This window comes from Acanthochromis polyacanthus, chromosome 3 (assembly GCF_021347895.1).
Source record: "Acanthochromis polyacanthus isolate Apoly-LR-REF ecotype Palm Island chromosome 3, KAUST_Apoly_ChrSc, whole genome shotgun sequence".
Classification (NCBI taxonomy): Eukaryota; Metazoa; Chordata; class Actinopteri; family Pomacentridae; genus Acanthochromis; species Acanthochromis polyacanthus.
Genome location: NC_067115.1, coordinates 4,648,869 through 4,667,521, shown reverse-complemented (window position 1 = coordinate 4,667,521; position 18,653 = coordinate 4,648,869). Strand labels below are relative to the sequence as shown.

At 40.2% G+C, this 18,653-nt stretch overlaps 1 protein-coding gene across 2 annotated transcripts; it reads right to left on the bottom strand.

Annotated features, from left to right (window-relative positions):
- Positions 1 to 6,601: 6,601 nt before the first annotated feature.
- Positions 6,602 to 14,258, bottom strand: LOC110961355 (galanin receptor 2a-like). 2 transcript variants are annotated; one of them, XM_051945368.1, is made up of 4 exons: positions 13,574 to 14,258; positions 12,991 to 13,082; positions 11,689 to 12,692; positions 6,602 to 10,758 (listed from the first exon to the last, which is right to left on the bottom strand). In XM_051945368.1, the coding sequence occupies exons 3-4, from the start codon at positions 12,567 to 12,569 to the stop codon at positions 9,771 to 9,773; spliced, it is 1,869 nt and encodes a 622-aa protein (XP_051801328.1). In that variant the 5' UTR covers positions 12,570 to 12,692; positions 12,991 to 13,082; positions 13,574 to 14,258; the 3' UTR covers positions 6,602 to 9,770. The 2 variants fall into 2 exon arrangements, with proteins under 2 accessions (XP_051801328.1, XP_051801327.1); XM_051945367.1 differs by having other exon boundaries at positions 11,689 to 13,082.
- Between the last annotated feature and the right edge of the window lie 4,395 nt (positions 14,259 to 18,653).

Here is an 18,653-nt window from a genome sequence, read left to right as displayed (position 1 = left end):
GTGAAGGAGGGACTGGAAAGTGGCGGTGATGATGGACAGCTAACATGCATATTCCTACAAATACAAGCTCACCAGACCCTGAGTTTTCTGTTGCCTCACATATGATTCAAATTTTTGAGGATACAGGCAAAGCTGCCAGCTGACTGAATCAGCAGTAACAGAGATCAGCATTTTAAGAGGTGGCTGCACAGCTGACTTCCAGCCGAAGCTGAGAGAAGGCTTTCCATATTCTGTTGTTCTTAATTACATTAATTACAGGCCCGTGTCGTTACAAAAGAAGCAGCATCAAGATGGTAAGACACACACGAGCTAAACACAAAATTCTGTAATTCGTTCAGATTCAACATTTAGGCAAAACTAAATTTTTATTGAGCAAAAAACCTTCAAACTGTGCCAGGCATGCATTAGCATCCTAAATTTAGCTGAATGATTTGTTTGTTTATTTCACTGAATTGCATTTGGTAGAACAATGACCTCCTGCCGGCCTGGTCACATCTCTGCTGTCCCAGCAGTACCTGATTAAATCTGGTGTTTGGAGAGGTTGTGAATGAGGGAAGCCAGAGCAGGACTCCTTTTGAGAGAGTGTTGATTTTCCAATCCCCGCCTGTTCTTATGCACTGAGACCTTTTCACCATCCTGTTGAGTTTATCAGCCTCCCGAGTCTCTCAAAGTTTGATGTTCTCCTGAAATCTGGTGCCTCAGCTGTTTCCCTCAACATCAGTGCCTCTGTTGCAGTTTTGCTTTTGCCATAAATCAATATCACAGCAGCATTTGCCGCAGTGTAAGACTTAAGGTAGGGAGTGTTTTTTTATCACATAAAGATAACCAAAATCCACAAAGGCAAGAAAACATATGATTGACAGCAGTCCATATCTACGTGCCCGGGGCAACGAAGCACCCACTGCTGCTGTGAAAAGGAAAAGCTCAGCCTTGAATTGGATTTGAGAGCAGCAGTCACACTGAGGTCAAAATTTGATGTCTTACTTTCAAATGCACTGTGCGTTCTCCGGTTTTCTTAAATAATCTTTCAACACGTAATATGGATGAAATTAATGACTCAATTTTGGGTTTTGGGTCATTGTTTTATACTATAAAAGCCATTTGAGTGATCCATGATAATCCTCAATATTTTACAAAGCAAACAATTAATCAAGGATTATTCAAAGTAAACCTAGTACTCCACAATTAGAGTATCTACAAATACTCTCTGCTCTCTTTTGTCACGTTTTTCAATGCAATATAAAGTCCTGCACCTAAATAGAAACAACCCAAGTATGGGGAGAAGTGGAGAGAACTCACAAAGGTTAAAATGCCACTAATCCTTAAAAAATCATTTTCCTCCTATTTATTATACAACATTTGCCCTGGAATTAACATGTACAACATTTCTGTAATACTATAAATATATTAGTGGCTCTACATGCTATAGATACTCTACAACTTATATTTCAACAGCTTCTCAAAACTTCTTCTGCTGTCGGTTGCAGCTTCTCACTGAAGAGGCGAAAATGCTTTTATTTTAAATAGTTTATTTTCTGAAGTTTTTTTTAAATGAAGCATGTAAAATAATGTGATTTGAAGCTCAGATTTGGATAATTTTGACAAATGGAACCACACAGGAGGATTATTTTAACGACCTTCAGAAAGTTAAAAACCCTGTGATTCTTTTTCTTTTCACAGTTTTGAAAGATTTTGTGATTTTGACGATTTTTGTAAAGACACTAATAGAAATAGTGACAGTAGTTTCTTCTAAATCTTTGACAGGGAGTTGAGATAAGCACCTGCTGGAACAGAAGCTGCAGCATGCCCAGAGTGAGTCTGACCACTGACCCTGTTTGCACCTCGACGCAAACCAAATTTCAATTGAGTTCGATACATGGCAACATTTTAGGGTTATTTGTGGGTGAGCCCGGTCTTGCATGTTACAGTTTTGACCTGAGGATGCTCCTGTTCGTTGCTTGTGAGTTTACTGCAGCTTGAGGGAACAATAGGTTTGACTCACCCGTATCTGTGAGATTGGATTCTGAATCAGTCGTGAGACACACTGTCCAGTTCTACTTTTGGCCATTCCTATTCTCACAGGTAGGCCTCATGTAATGTGTAAATGGGTGAATGGAAAAGCTTTAAACTGCAACACAGCCCCCCCCCCCCCCCCCCCCCCAAAAAAAAAAAAAAACAAAAAAAAAAACAAAGAAACTACCCCTCTGGTAGTCTCTCAGTTGTGTCACATTAGTGGCTGATAGTGAGTCACAGCCTCACTGTGACGTCAGAGCTAAAGAATAGAACATTTCAGCGCCTTACAAAAGTAAAAGCACAAGTATAAATGATGAATAACTTACAAATGGCTGAATTCCATTTAGCTGCATCAGGTTCAAGGTCCTGGTGTTGCTAATGCTGTCACACAGGGACACTTGACTGAAACAGACTCAACATTGCACCTAAACCATCAGGATACTGGGGTTTCCCAAAGTTAACGTCTGTTTGACACTAAAGCAGCCTTTATGTCAGCATCACGTACTGTGTATCATTCAGGTTCAAAAGCAGAAATGACAAATTAGCAGGTCCGGTTACAAATTCTAAAGCGATGGGTACAGATTTGGTGAAATTAGAATCAGTGTGCAGATGATCCTTCAGCTGGGTGCGCTGCAGTGCCAGAGCGAGCAGGAACAGATGGGAGCACCCTAAAAAAAGGCAGAACTTTCTTTAAAAATGATTTTCTCTAAAAAAGGCATTTAAAAACTGAACACTGCTCTGAAGCAACATTTCACAGCCTGCTATGAATGTTTAATTTCTAACTGTGGTTGTTAATTTTTTTTGTTTTTAATTTGGCAACAGTGTATCATCTGCTAACAAAAATCTATCACTTTTCTTTAACCAACCTCATCGCTTTAAAATGGGACACTTTTGGCTTTTACAAAGACCATTTATTTTCAACAGAGGTCTCACCATTATGTATATTATTTCACTGCATTTTTAGTGTGCTGTTCCTGTGTCTTTGCCCCTCTGGGGATGCTCTCTTGTGTTAAATGGTCCTTGCCTTGTTGCCAAAAATGGAAATCTGAGGATGGTAATGAGGGGAGAGGAAGAAAAGGAGAAACAGGCTATTGTTAGCACAATTTTTAACATCGGTGCAGCAATGACTCACAGAAAAGGAAAGGACAAAAACAACAAGAAGGTGAAGCAGAGAGGTGGAAAAAAGAGAGAAAATTTAAAGAAAAACACAGCGCGATGAGAGGACGTGAAGAAGAGGCCTGAGAGGATCAAAAAGGCTCCGAGTCTGAAGAAATGAAAGCAGTCATGAGTACCTTGCGAGTCCTCAAGATACTTAAAATAGTGGGACGGAGTTAAATGTGTGTGTTCACATAAAGCAATGTCTAAAGTGAGCTCAGGTCTCTACAAGTTCAACATTACAAGCAGTCACAAACTGGTACCTTTCATATAATTTAAACTAACAAGCATTTTTCCTGAGTAAAATATATGTTCATACTAAATATTTACGCCGTCTCCCCAAAATGATTTAGCCAAACAGCACACTAAGTTATATTTTGAGTACAATGAATGTTTTCCCACGTTATGTTTATTAATCATTTATCACACATGCCTTTTCAAATCAACATGTCCTTGCCATTTTTTTTTAAATTGCTGTTTTGTCGCTTCTTTTTAACCGGCCAAACACAGATTAAATAAAGTGGGATTCATCACTGTGGTAACTCAGAAAATTAAGAAGCTTCAAGTGTGTTGTTAAATGCTCAGATTTTACCCTCGACCTTGATGTTTTCTTAAACCCAACCAAATAATTTGAATGCTCAAACTTAACCAAGCCTCTTACAAGTAGATATCATTGTTTAAGTTTCAGCCAAAGCGTGATTGTTTGGTTGTCCACACACAACCAAACAATCACAGAAACCTAACTTTAGTTCCACACGTGACACGTACCCCGGTCTCCTGGCTTAAAGTCCTTTAGCTGGCTTAAGCTGCCATCCTTCTGTCCTGCCGACTTATGTGGAATTTATCAGTCTTTCAAACAGGAGGGCTTTCTGATCACCTCACAGCCTTAACTTTTTATGAAGAGCTTTCAAAAATGAAAATGAAGCTCAGTTGCATTGGAAAATCATTTCTTATTCGACTGGGTTTGTTAAATAAACTGTGTGAGTCGTTGCCATCTAAGCCTGTAATGTGGTGTCAATAATGAACAGAAATATTTATTAATATATTGCAAAGGTGTGTTTAAACTCTATAAACTTACAGAACAGCTTCACTGGTTCTACTCACTGAAATTCTATTGGAAGGACACAGACCTTTAATCCAAAATATGCTTCTTTATTTAGTTTGTCGCTGGTGGTTTTGCAGAAGGCTTACACCTCTCACATGCAAATGCTCCAAAATCTCCTCTTTGGTGTTTGAATGCAGTCTGATGGATGGAAAGGCAACAAAGATTCATATCAGTTTCATACTTATCAAACTAACTGTGACAACTGATTTGTGTATTTATTTGATCATCACATTAATTCTGTATTTTAGGACCCGTCCCTCTGGAGGAACCACTGGAGTGAAACCACGCAGCACACAATCAAGTCTTTAGTATTCTCTTAATGAATATTTTTTCCCTCAAAAATACTCTGGTTCGGTGGATGCAAAGGAGAAAATATTGTTATTATAGAGGCCACAGAAGGATGAGGTCAAGGTGGAAGTTAGGGAAAGAGGAGAAAAAATGTTAGACTGTGTTATGGAGGACCACTGACGGCTATGGGATATGAACCAACTTTAAGTCCTTTCCCAGTTGTTGATTTAACCCCATAAAAACTCATGTCTGTGTATTAAAGTTAGATATTTGTAAGACAAGAAAGCTTCTTCAACCCTACACAATGACAAGCTGTAGTATTGGAGTCATTCAGCCGTACATGCTGGAAACGGAAACTGATTCTAAAGAAGAATAATGATCCAGAAAATCCCTCCCTGCAAGATTGATTTTTTAGGTTTGTTGTCTATTAAACTTCAAAGGTCTGTCTGTCACCGGTACACTGCAGTCTCAGGATGGAAATACTTAGATAAGTGTTGACTGCTCATTATCCTGCAGTCTATAAAAAAGGTCTTGTGGACATTTTAACAAGGTAAAAATAAAACACGTGTTCACCAGAGGGGATCTTTCCAGATGGCATATATTTTAATAAGACAACAAAGGTGCCATAATAAAGCTGTAATGCTAATGTTCCTCTTTCCCATACCTTAACTCAAACTATAACCTTCCACAAGCTGTTTTTGTGCCTAAACCTAAACAAATTCCAGCTATCTAAACATCATTTTTGCTACTTTTAATTGTAACAGTTCCATAAGGCAGAGACCAATCTTGATCTTGCTGAGAAAAGCACCTACTCAGAAAACACTTCAATGTGTGAAATCATCCTGTAGGACAGTTACAAACTGCATATTTTGCCATTTGATTTAGAGATCTTGCTTGCTACATACAGTATACACTCTAACAGAGACTCAACTGACTGACTCCTGCCATCTGCGCCCTCATTATAAAACCCTTTTCTGTGACTTAGATCTTGCCCCTTCTACAATCTCGATCCAAAAAAAAAGTTTCACTGGGTCTCCTTACTATATTTATGCATGCCACAGCACATAATAATTGCATTTGCATTATGTCGGTGTAGATTTTCAGTCATTCTGATCATGGTAATCTTCGGAGTTTCAGTAGAGAGCAACTGCACTTTCAAGAGCCTAAAACAAATACAGTTTGTTTCCACTGAAACCTCTAGGAAATGTATTTTCAATTCCTCTGCTTGTCACTCAACATGTTTTAGACATTTACTCTCAGTTTGCGTGCTTGTAGTGGGATAAATATCAATATAATAATTAAGATTTAGAATATATGCGGCCTCATATCACTTTAGATGTGTTTTGTGGACTTACTCCACTATCTCAGTCACAAACCAGTGAGGTTTACGACTTGTTAAAGACACACTGTGCAGTTATTTACCACTAGTGGTGATGGGGAGCAATGTTTGAATGGGTGTCTCCCTGCTTTGTTTGCGTCTCATGCACCTGTATGGAGTTACTGTGACATGAGGTAACAGCATAGAGAACCACCTTTCACATACCTGGAGCTTAAGAGTAAAGTTCCCAGACTATAACAAAGTTGCCTGAATATATAACTGAACTTGAGCCAAACCTTCACCAAAGTGGCTTCAGTTTCTGAAATCTAATCATTTCACTTAATGAACAAGACACATTAGCATGTCCACCCTGTTCTGCAGTCCCCTAATCAAACTTGCGCTGTAATGATTTCAGGAACTTGACGAGACTGCCCCTTGAATGGTTCTCTCCTTCCATTTCATTTGATAAAGGAACAAATGCCTCTCATAACAGAATTCAGATCCCATGAAGATTTAATCAAGCCTGAGGGAACACGAGAACACTGGGAAAAGATCTGTGAACCTTTTTTAATCTATTTCAGGCTTCCCACCATTTATTTTATCCCTGTTAGTTATTGATACGTTGTACAATCTTCAGACTGAAGAACAGCTGTTTTGCAGGTTCTTTGAAAAGTGTGAGAAACCCGGGGCGTTTCAGTTACAGGTGACCACACACTCACAAACTCTTTTCCTTTTTTTAATGAAACACCAAATGCACATCATTTAGCACACATGCCCTCCAATAACACAGTGCAAAACTGAAGCAGACAGACGGAGGTAGATAAAAGTAAAGCGAGGAGACTTGGAAACACTCTGTCACAGCATAATGGCATTAAAACTTTTGAAGGTACAAGCAACCTCATCTAGTGACATAAATAGGACACTTTCAACACATTGTCATGCTTTGAGTGTTGTGCCACTTCATTTTTGCTGCGAGGACAACAGCGTGATTAGCAGCTTGATGTCGCAGCAGTTCGTGCAATTCACTGCCTCTGTCTTACACATAAGTGGATGCTGCCAGAGGGTAGATTCAGTTTTGTTGTGTGTACCTGGTTGTGTGTCACTGTGTTTATATTTGCGTGTTTTATTTGTTTTGACTTTTTAAAAAAACTAATAGCTTGAAGCTATTTTGGCAAACTGCTTCAGTGTTTTATTCAAAAAGGCTTGTGCTGGTTAAACAGGCCGTACCTCTGGTTGGTCCAAAACACTCCTGTTGTCAAATACTCATATGCTCTCATATTCTGCTGTAGCTGCTCACTGTACAGTTATTGTGCCACGACATCCAAACTGCAAAAACACATGTCCTCTGTTGCCATAAGTGGTATCTTAGTATACAGATTGTTTGAGATTAAACAGTTTAAGATATCCCTTAGAGATTTCTGCCACTACTACAATATGTCTGAGGTGAATCAAGTTTCATTTTCATCTCTATTCAAACTACTTTCCACTGAAGAAACAGTGGAGAAAAAATAGCTGATGGAGTTCAATTATTTTAGTGACTCACATACTGTGGTTGTCAACACTGATTTCTCTGAGCTGTTTGGAGGACAAAATTGTAAACACCATCTTTCCTTTAGACTTACAGAAAAATCAGTTTTTTGTGAGTGATTTGCATGAGCTGGCTTTAAAAGTTTTGCTTTTGATGGTTTAGTTTAAATGACCTTGTCTAACTTTTATATATACGTTCTCTTGCAATTATCTGACAAGTTGCAAGATAAGTTCCACAGGGTGATGAAACTACTGAGTGAATGTTTCATTTTCTGCTTCATATAGAGCATATCTCACATTCCCTGCAGCTGTGAACTGTTTGACAGCTTCTGTGTAACAGATTTCACATAATTAAAATGCATTTTATGAAGTCACACAATAGATCCACATTTGCGATAAAGACTAAAGCAAAGCATTTTACTTATAAAATATGCAGAAATTCAACAAATTCTATAAAGAAAAATCTGAAAATTTGATTTCTCAACTTTTCAATGAGCACTCCTTCTTTTCTGTTTTATTCAAACACCTATTCCAGTTTAACTCGCCAGTCTCCACATCACCATCACTTACCTGTTGTGTAGTCTTTTTGCTGTTGTTGTTAGAGGAGTAACTATTCGACCGAAAGAAGAGTATCTGCATCTGTGAGTGTGGAACAGGGATCTGCTGGTGTCCAAGAGATTCTTTCATCAGCGAGTGGATGCAAGGATCTGTCCAAACACTTCATTACGTTTTGCACACAACTGCCCTGGTAATGTAGTTGCTGCACACAAATGTTGGGCTTCACAGAAACACCACAGACTTACAAGTCAGGGATGAGCATGTGCACCAGCAGTACACATTCACATAAATGCCAGTCTCTTCCGCATGTGTGAAACATGTCCTCAAAGCAGATTTCAAGCAGATCAAATAGTAGCATAACAACATCTGTGGTATTTCCAAATCCCTTCATATTGCTGATTGCATAATAATTAGTGAAATGTCACTTTGTTGGTTTGTCAGCTATCTGTCAGAATGAGTGCCATGCATACATGTCAGCAGTCGCACTTCTGTACAGCATCAAATGGTGTACCCCAGGAACAAAACTCAAAGCATAGTTGTGTACTTAAATAAATTCACCTGATGTAAATGTTCACTTCTATGCAGATGATACTGGTATTTACTGACCAGCATTCATGCAACTTTAAACCAATCCAAGTTTGAACTTTCCACTCACGCTGCCCATATAACTTTGCACACTTAAAGCTTGACTTTTAGAGTGAAGTTAAGCTATTTACATATTCAAAGAAGAAACTAACAAATCTCTTTTTTGTTGTTACACATCAAGGCAAACTTACTGACCATGTGTAAATGTAAAAAATATAAAGGGTTTATTCCTGATGAATCGTTATCTTTTCAGTTTCACATTCAACATGGATGAAAACTGAAGAAGAAATTGATTCAGAAACTAAGTTTATGTCTTAACTAAAAGAGACCCGCGTCTGTGGGTGGGGATGTACTGTATATGGATCTGCTTTCTCAGGGCCTATTTTCCTGTAGATACTGTATATAAAGGGGCTCTGAGAGTCATCTTGAATAGAAAGGCTGTCATACATCTCTGTTCCTTGCCCACTCAGGTCAGCTGCTTGTCTTTAAACTCTGGTAGAATAAAGCACTGATTTATATTAATATAATATATATGCAGAAAGATTATATACATTTATGCTTTAAATCTTTTTGCAAATTGCAAAGCAGACATTCATGGCAATATGTGAAAACCTGTTAGACAGTTTTTATGTTCACGCATTGCATTGCATTGCATTGCATTGCAACAAAGGGTTTGACCTTTACTATGTGCAACAAATACAATCAGAAACATTAGCAATGCATTGAGAAATTAAAAAAAAAAAAAGATTTACACAAAAAAAATCATCACACACTACGCCCTGCTGGGATACTGTCTTCAGCAGATGATCAAAACAGCTGTGACCGTGATATGATTTGCATGTATTGGCACACTGATGCAATCCATCCTTCTTAGTGATAACTGTCTTTCTAGCCCGGAGCTAAATAACCCTCTAACTGTTCCCTTGCAGTGTTCATTCCATCAATGCTCCCTCCGCCTGCCATCCGAAACCTGAACTCATCGGTGCAAACAGTCCACCAGGATGCCTTGTGCTTAAACTAATAAAGAGAGCCTACTACACATACAGATAAGGAAAGTATAGACCAGGCTGGTTTATCCTCAAGACAAACAATGGCTTTTACAAGTAATAAATCCACGCTGTCTGTGGCAAACTGTGAGTCTTTAGCTGTGTGCGTTTGTGCTGCCTGCAGGACAAAAAGAAAAAAATCCTCCCTTCTGATATATCAGACAATCTGCGGTTTTCATAGACTGGTGGTGTCGGTTGTTTCATCCTCCGTGTCCCCCACCAGAGAGTAGGTTTGTGAAATTTTGCCTCTGCAATGCCCAGTGTAACAGAACGTGTCTCTGCTCGTGGTAATGATTTCTCTCTTATCAGCTGACAGGCTATATATTCTGTCGCCTGAATGCCTCCTCGGAGGTAGCACGTCTACTTCCAAGGGCTCGATTCCTAAAGGTAATGATCCAGCGATCACAGAGTGTCTTCTCGTTGGCAGGAAATCTTCTCCATGTATGGAGCGCTGGAATTTGTTTAGCTGGCAGGGGAACAAGGAGCTATCACACACACTGGGACTGGACTGACACCAGTCTGAGATACTGTGGTCCGATCCTGCCCGGCTGTCTGAACTATCTCCGACCTTCTGCCCTAGTCCCTGGCCTCGAGCCAAGCCCAGCAGCCTGGGGATCGTAACCATGGATGCAGACGCCGCCACAGCAGCTGCAATATGGTGGCGCTCAGCAGAAAGGACTTTGGTGTCTGTAATCACTGCAGCAGGAGACACCACTGCAGCTGAATTGGTGAATGAGGAGGTGCTGAAGAGAGAAGCAACTTTCTCGTAGTATCGCGTCCGTATGACCTTCGCTGAGCGGTACAGATCCCCAATGAAGCAGTAACAGATGGGGTTAAGGCTGGAGTTTGTCAGGCCCAGCCACTGAGCAAATGGCCTTGCCTGCAGGAGCCACGATGACGGCGTCTGTTCGCAGTCGATCCAAAGGTCAGTCAAGTAAAGTGGCAACCAGGACACTGCGAACAGAAGCACCAGACACACCACCATCTTGGCGATCTTCTGACGCGTCTTTAAGCGTGATGCGTGAAGAGCTTGGCTGCGAGGATCAAGATCAGCAAAAGCGGATTTCTTCCCTCCCCAAAGTCGTCTCCCAGTCAAGAATCCAATGGTGAGGTTGAAGGTCACTGGCAAACAGTAGAGCATCACAAACAGCAGCACATTGTACCTGTGGAAGGAAAGTGAAGCTTCATTAAAAATGAGACATTGATTTAATTGTCCACTTGAACAATCCATTTTTACTATGAAATGAAATTTGCAATAGTTTTACGTTGATGAATATGTATTCCATTGACATTTTACATCAACACTGTCCACATTCTGCTATTAGGAGATGTTTGGTGAGTCTGTGATATTTTTGCTCCATCCATGATACAAGGATCAATATGGCAATATTATAACAAGCAGTCATGTTTTCGACCTGCCCATAGAATGGGGTTCGAGAATAATCGTCATGATTTTGAACACTTTGTTGTTCATATTTGAAAAGTGCTTCACTGACCAGGCTGCCATAATGGTGTACATAGTGAAAGCACAGCATATGAATAATAGAAGTCATTCTAAGCCACTTATGAGCAACTAATGATTATGGTGAAAAACAGGAAAATACAAAAGGGCAAAGAAAAAAATAAAGCCTGTCTAAATCTGTGTTATAAATGGAACTGGTGCTAAATTTGTCACAACAGCATTTCAAAACCTCACAGGTCTGACTAGAAAGCATGAATCTGTATTTAAAATCTAGAGTTAATCAAAAATACTGCAAACACTACAGACAAGAAGAAAACAGGCAACTGGCACATGGTCTATGCACAATCAGAGAGCTCTCTCAGACAACCTCTTCCAAGCCAATATGCTCAATTGAACATTGAGAGCCAATCACTGGCTACAGGGCTAGACAGTATAAAACCTACAGGCGATAGCTGTCCACACTGAACCAGCCCAGCAGCACCAAATGCTGACTCTCAGCTTGGTGTGTCAGTCCCCTCAAGCTCTATTTCCACTTCTATCAGGGATGAACTGAGTGTGCATCCTGACCCTGTAATAAAAACTTGGTCATTAAGTTTGGGTACATTATGTGGTTTGTTGTCATAGTACCTACCCCTGTTTGAGGCGGTGCTGAGGCCATGCTTCCTGACAGACCAAGATGGTGAACGTTTCAAAGCTGATCTCTCGCCGCCGGTTCATCACTGCAATAGGAGCGCACATCATGGAGGACACCATCCACACCACAGCAACAGTTGCCAAGATCCGGCGGCGGGTAAACATGGAGCGAGCTCGCAGTGGAGATCGGACACTGTAGTAACGATTCACGCTGATCACTGTCAGCGTTAGCACGCTGGCTGAGACTGAGATGGCCTGAGTGAAGGGCACAGCTCGACATAGGAGGTCACCGTAGACCCAGGCGGTGTAGATCTGGTTTCCCAGGGTGATGGGCATGCACACGCACACCACAGCCAGGTCACACACTGCCAGGTTCACCAGCAGATTGCGTGTAGCACTAACACCTGCTAGCCGCCGACTGCGTCTGCTGGTTAGGACTCGTAGGGACATTAAATTCCCAGCAAACCCCAAAATAAAGGACAGACAGTACATGACGGTCAGAGCAATGGTGCTGGGCTCATGGATGGTCCAGAGCAGCATGCTCTCCAGGTATGCCAAATCATTAGAAGAAAAGTTGGAAAGAGACAGAGGAAAGGAGGAGGTGGACGGTTGCCTAAAGGCTGAGGAGGAGGAGGAGGAGGTGGTGGCAACAAAAGGGAAGAATAGGGAGGAATATGGAACAAGGGTGGTGGGCAGCGGAGAGGGCAGAGGCTGATGGAGAGAGGCAGTCGGAGAGCTAAGAGTAGATGGCAGCATTAGAGCGCTGTGGAAGCTGTAGGTGTGGTTAAGTTTTTTCTCAGAGCTGGAAAACTGCATCAGTGGGGAGAAGCTGGACTGACCAGAGCTCCAGTCTGACAGCTGGTCCGGGGAACGATCCATGCTGCATCCGAGAGGGAAAAAACCACAGCAGGTGAGGCAGCAGAGAAGTGCAATACCTCTTAAGCGCAAGGCGTACTGTAAAGGTTTCCCTTGGTCCTCATTGAAATCCAGTTATACAGACAGCTATAAAGCAAAGCAAACAAAAATAATTAGTAAAATCCAAAAAGCAGGACATCCTCACCGAAAAATGTGCCATCTGGTTACACATTCTTGTCTTGTATTCTGCAGGTCCTTTTGAAGTGTGTGGGTAAAAATCATGATTCCCCTTCTGAAGCCACATCCTGTGAGTCAGCTGGAGTCATGATGCTGCTCAGTGCTGGTCCAGCGGTGCAGCTCTTATGTAACATATATGTTTCATTCCTCTAGGGAGTGGCTGTCTGAACCTGATAATCCACCAACAGACATTAATAGATTTTCTCACCTTCAAGGAAGGTAAACCTCAAGCAGACCTTCCCCCTCCTTGCCCCCTGTTCCTATTCGCATCTTCAGTCCATCACACTGATGCAATCAGATCTGTTTGGAGACACACCACAGACATCAGAGGCTATTTCCACCTGCAGCTGTATTAACAGCTCTGTGGCAGAGCAGCAACAGCAAATAACACATTCCTAGAAAGGAAGACATTGAAATGCTTTTAACATCTCTTGCTGGTGCGTTTGGATCACAGTTTCTCCCCGTTTGGCCATTGAAACATGAAATAAAGAGGAAACTAAGGAAGGGAATAATTTGATATTTAATGGCATTTTTAGACAGGGTTAGGACTAAGTGCGGCTGTGATGTTAAATCTTAACTTATTCATTGCAGATGTGAGTTGGAACATTTCCTTTAAATGTTTTCATTTGTGTCAGGCACAATCAGATGCCACACTAGAAACTTAAATTCCAAATCAAATCTGTAAAAACACTTTATTTAAACCCCAAAGGGAAAGATAATATCAATAATAATAATAATAATAATAACAATAATAATAATAATAAAAGAAAGAGAGGTTTCAGTTTACTTACCGTGCATGTGTGGATCATGTTTGATGCTGAGATCCTGAAGACGTTGCAGAAGCAGGAAGATGCTGACTGAAGATCTGCACCTACAGCAAAGCGGAGACTGTGACAAAGTTGCTCCTGGATGCTTGCAGCCGGTATTTGCGCTGGACAGTCGGTCTTTCCGGTCCCAGAGCCACAGAGAGGTGCGCTGTTGATGCTGCGGCTACTCACATGTCGCTCTTGCAGCACCGAGAGTCCGTCCGCCGCAGCAGGACTGAGGAGGACTGAGGAGGACTGAGGCTGAATGAGGCTGAAAGAGGCTGAATGAGAGCGGAGAGGAAGCTCAGGGAGGGAGCAGCTGCTGCGCGCACACATAGGCACGCGCACGCAGCACCTTTGGCACTCCAATCAAAAAGTCTCACTCTTTCAAACGTTTTTTTTCTTCCCGCTTCAAACCTCAAAACAGTCTCCAGTCTTGAACCGCTGCTAACGTTTCTGCCCCTCTGACAGTCAGACAGGAGCCAGATGGTTTTTTGACTCGTCGCTTATTGTCCTCGGATCGTTTTGATAACACCGACAGATTTAGATCATTAAATAGACTCCCTCAGTTTCCCGTGAGACTGCTTGTCCATTCTTGTTCTCACCTGCAGTGAGCAGCCACAGTCCTCTGAAAAACAAATGCCTTCGTGGTTAGTGATCAGATATTTCCCCCTGCAGGAAATGTGTTCTTTTACAGTGACTGAACGTCAACACCCAGACCATATTTGTGTGTAATTTCTGTGATATGTGTAGTTATGGTTCATATAATAAAGTGATTATTTGAATGAACAGCTAAGAGTTCATTCAATAAGACCTACCAGGATACGTTGAGTTAAAGAGACTTTTTGTACTTTGACAAAACAAAACATGGCGGAAACTTGCGGTGTATCTTTGTTAAATATTGTTATTTGTCCATAACCAATATGCCGATATTGTTCAACTGTCAGCTAGATTCCGATATCAACCGATGCTGATATTTGTGGTCTTGGAAATTATTCCAAACCACAGGCATATTGTTAGTCAGGCACAGCAAGCTTGTTACTGCACCAACACTTGTTTGCGCGCTTCATGACACAGTTTGAAGATGTGATCATTTGCGTTGGTAAATGCAGGCGAAAAACAGGCATTATTTTATCAACTTTCATGATAGGCAAAAGAAAACGAAATTGATATTGACTGATGTACTTATTTTGGAAAGAAAAGCAGTTTTTTTAATGATAATCATAAATAAGATGCAGACATTGTTAATGTGGTAAATGACTATTCTAGCTGGAAATGGCTGATTTTTAATGGAATATCTCCATAGGAGTACAGAGGAACATTTCCAGCAACCATCACTCCTGTGTTCTAATGCTACATTGTGTTAGCTAATGGTGTTGAAAGGCCAATGGATGATTAGAAAATCCTTGTGCAGTTATGTTAGCACATGAATAAAAGTGTGAGTGAATGAAATTGTCTGGGTGACCCCAAACTTTTGAACAGGAGTGTGTGCGTGTGTGTATATATATCATTTAATTAACTCAGAATGCTAAATTAATATGTCATCAACCTGGATCAGTGGGTCTCCTCTTTTCAGCCCCAGTATCATTTAATTATTAATCCCCTGTCAGAAACCATTTTTATCATGTCGACTGAGTTCCAATTTATGCGCACCCTGCTGTCATTCTCTCCACGGTGGATTCTTTTGTTTTGTCTCAGGTCGACAGGTTGTATAAACAGCGAATTCATAGCTGATGGCAAAATAGCCAGTTTTCACACTTTTAATGTGGGGTAAACCAAGCAACACATTTTCTTTTTGCTGTGTCCAACAAATAAAGATGCTACATTTAACTTTAGAGGCAGCAAGCTGGCTTTCTGTCCTCATCTGATGTATTTTAAGATGTAATTGCATTATGAGGACTTAGATTTTTGAAAAATTTTAAAACACCTTGGGAGCCAGACTTATACGTCTCATTCAATCAAGCCACAAATGTTCTACCTTCATCCGCTGTCGAGAATGAGACAACTATTGTACAATATCGACTGCTGATGTGAAAGTTAGAGTGGAAGGCATGAGTCAGGTTGTGTTAGTTATTATTTCTTTTCATTTTCAGGGCTGAATCATTTGAGTTTTTCCTAATAGTCAGTGAATGTCAGGTTTGAAAGTATGTTTCTGAAACAAACAGGTCCACATACAGTATACAAGTGAGTACACCTCTGTGCAATGTCACTTAAATGTCAAATGATTCACAGTTGTACTCAGTAACTGCATTTTCTCTGATTTGAAGAAGACGATTGTTTCTTTGTGTCAAGTTCTCACAAAGAATTAATATTCTTCTTCTTCACACTGTGAACAAACAACAACACAGGTATTGTCTTTTTGTTCACACAAGGACAAAAAACAGTACTTGTATTGAGACTACATCAACAATACAGAAACTCAGTAGAAACTCGGTCCAACAGAAGCAACTGTGACAATGACACACCAGTTAGAAACACTGAAAGAAACTTGAAAACACCAGCAAATTCCAAATGGTCTAACTGCATAAACTTGGTTATAAAATGAGCTGTGAACGCCAGGACATTCTCTTCTTTGGACCTACAGGCTGATCTACGTGCCTGCATCATGGCTCCACATGAAACAGAATTGCCAAAGGAGCTCAAAAAATACCCTTGTAAGACTTCACAGAGATGGAAAAGGACACAGGCAGATCAGTGACCAAGTGAAAATAAGTCAGGATACAGCTGCAGAGTTACAGTCCCAATAAAAAGTATTCACTCCCCCCGGAAGTTTTTGCCTTTTATTGTGTATCAACATCAATACAACTGAAGAGTTTATTTGTAAAAACAGATAACTCTATTTTGATAAATTTTTAGAAAACGTTTTTTTTTTTAATTGTTTACTTGAGATAATATCAATCAAACTGAAGCTGAGTGGATTTGACTCAGTAGTAAAATACATGACAAAATAGAGAAAAGATAAATTATTAGTGTTATTATTAATATTATCTCAAGTAAACAAAAAAATGGTTTTCTGAAAACGGAGTTACCTGTTTTTGCAAATGAACTCTTCAATTAAGCTTTTTTGACAAGAACGACAAAGTAATGTCAAATACCAAAAACAAAATATAAGTGATTGTGTAAGTGTTCACCCGATTCAAGTCAGTCTTTATATTAGTCAGTATTTAAAGCAGCCCGGTATATTTGGACTCTGCAGCTTTACTCCGTTCTTCCATAAAACCGCTTCGGCTCTCACTCGTCTCTTTCTTGCATGCTCAGTTTTTGAGGACAGCCAACTACACGGGTCATATTTCTTCCATTTCTTAATGATAGATTCAACTGTACTCCTCAGGACATTCTGTAACTTGGAAATGCTTTTATATCCATCCTCTGGCTGACAGATCGGAATCTCAGTGATGCTTACTTTTGTTGTTTTGAGTTCATATTGTCGGGTTTGCTTGTTTTTCTTAATCTAAACTGTTCATTTTTAATTTTCCATCAGAACAAATTCATTTCTGAGCAACTCAGAAGTAATGCAATGACTATAAGGTGATGAAGTTTTGAATCATTTGGCATTTAAATGATATTACATAGTTGCACTCACTTCTGTTGTATATTGTATCATTTTTTTAAAACTAAACACTGTTGTTTAAATTTTTTACATGATGTAAAAACAAGTTTCTTCATTTGTTAGGATCCCCATTAGCTGTGCCCTAAAGCGCAGCTCGTCTTCTTCTGTTCTGCATTAGAAGCATACATTAAACATTATTTAGTTACTTAAAAACATTTCATATTTAAGATCATCCAAGGAAAAACTTGCTTACACCTCATTAACATGCCCATGACCATTATTCTCAACTAGATCTGTTGCAGGTTGGAACACGTATAGCTGAGTTACTCCAATATTTCAACATATCATTGTGCAGCCTTGAGTAGTTTCACAGTATTTGAGCAGAGGTGAGATGGAAAAGAGAAACAGGAGTGTGTAAATCTGCTGATTCCAGAGGAGGGAACAGTGCCGACTTACATTTAAGTAATTTTAAGGCAGGGTGGGATTATTTTTATGGAAAAAAATGTAACTTTATGTCAAAATATGCAACTTTCACACACAAAGAGCTGTATTTGTGGGTAAAATCAATGACTGTAAAGGGACTTTAAACAGATATGAAAACATACATCAAATATGGAAAAGGTAAATAAATTAAAGATGTAATAATAATCTCCTTTGTGTTACATTTGTCAGTGATTTCTTGGAGGAAACTCTGTTTTTGATCTATTTGATAATGTTGGGTAACCTGTGTCACTACACAGAACAGTTACGTCAGCGACTTTCAACCGTGAGAGATGGTTAGGTGTGCCATGGGAAATTATCCCATTACACTTATTTAGTTCAAAAAAATAGTTTTATGCCTGTGTCTGCAGTGTAGTGAATGGCAATAGTTACATTTTCTTCCATGTCAGTGGCAGGCAGCAGGTAGTCAATGACCTGTCAATTTAAAACAATAATATTAGGCTATGATTCATGGAAGAGCAGAGGCAGTGGTGACAGCGATGGATAGATATTTGAAAAGGAAAAATATGAATTCTGAAGTGGGCCCTGGACAGAGACTTGATAAGTCTGTGGATACTGGTGGACATTCTCAGCTCTTAATCCGTGTGTGATTTGTGGATAGATGGAGACATTATCAGAGAGAACTTTCCATTTTGCAAGGCACTGCCAGAAAAACAGTGAAAGAGAGACACCCAGGTGTTATTGTTACAGGCCTGGACTGGCAATCGGGAGAGGCGGGACTTTTCCCGGTGGCCTGCCTCCTTATTGGCCTGCTTGGACAGGCCAGCCACTCAGACAGTGCAGACCTCCGCCAAGGATAGAGAGAAAACAGGAAACCCATGCAGTAAAGGATCATGAGCTGGAATCAAACCTGCATCTCTGACACAGTTCTGTTTATGAATCACCTTCTTAACCAGTTGAGCTATCTGAACACCTTGCTCCAATTTGTTGGACGACATACTGACCTATGATGTTTTTGTCATATTTTGGACCACACAGTAAAACATACTAAAAAATTCAAAGTGATCCAGAATC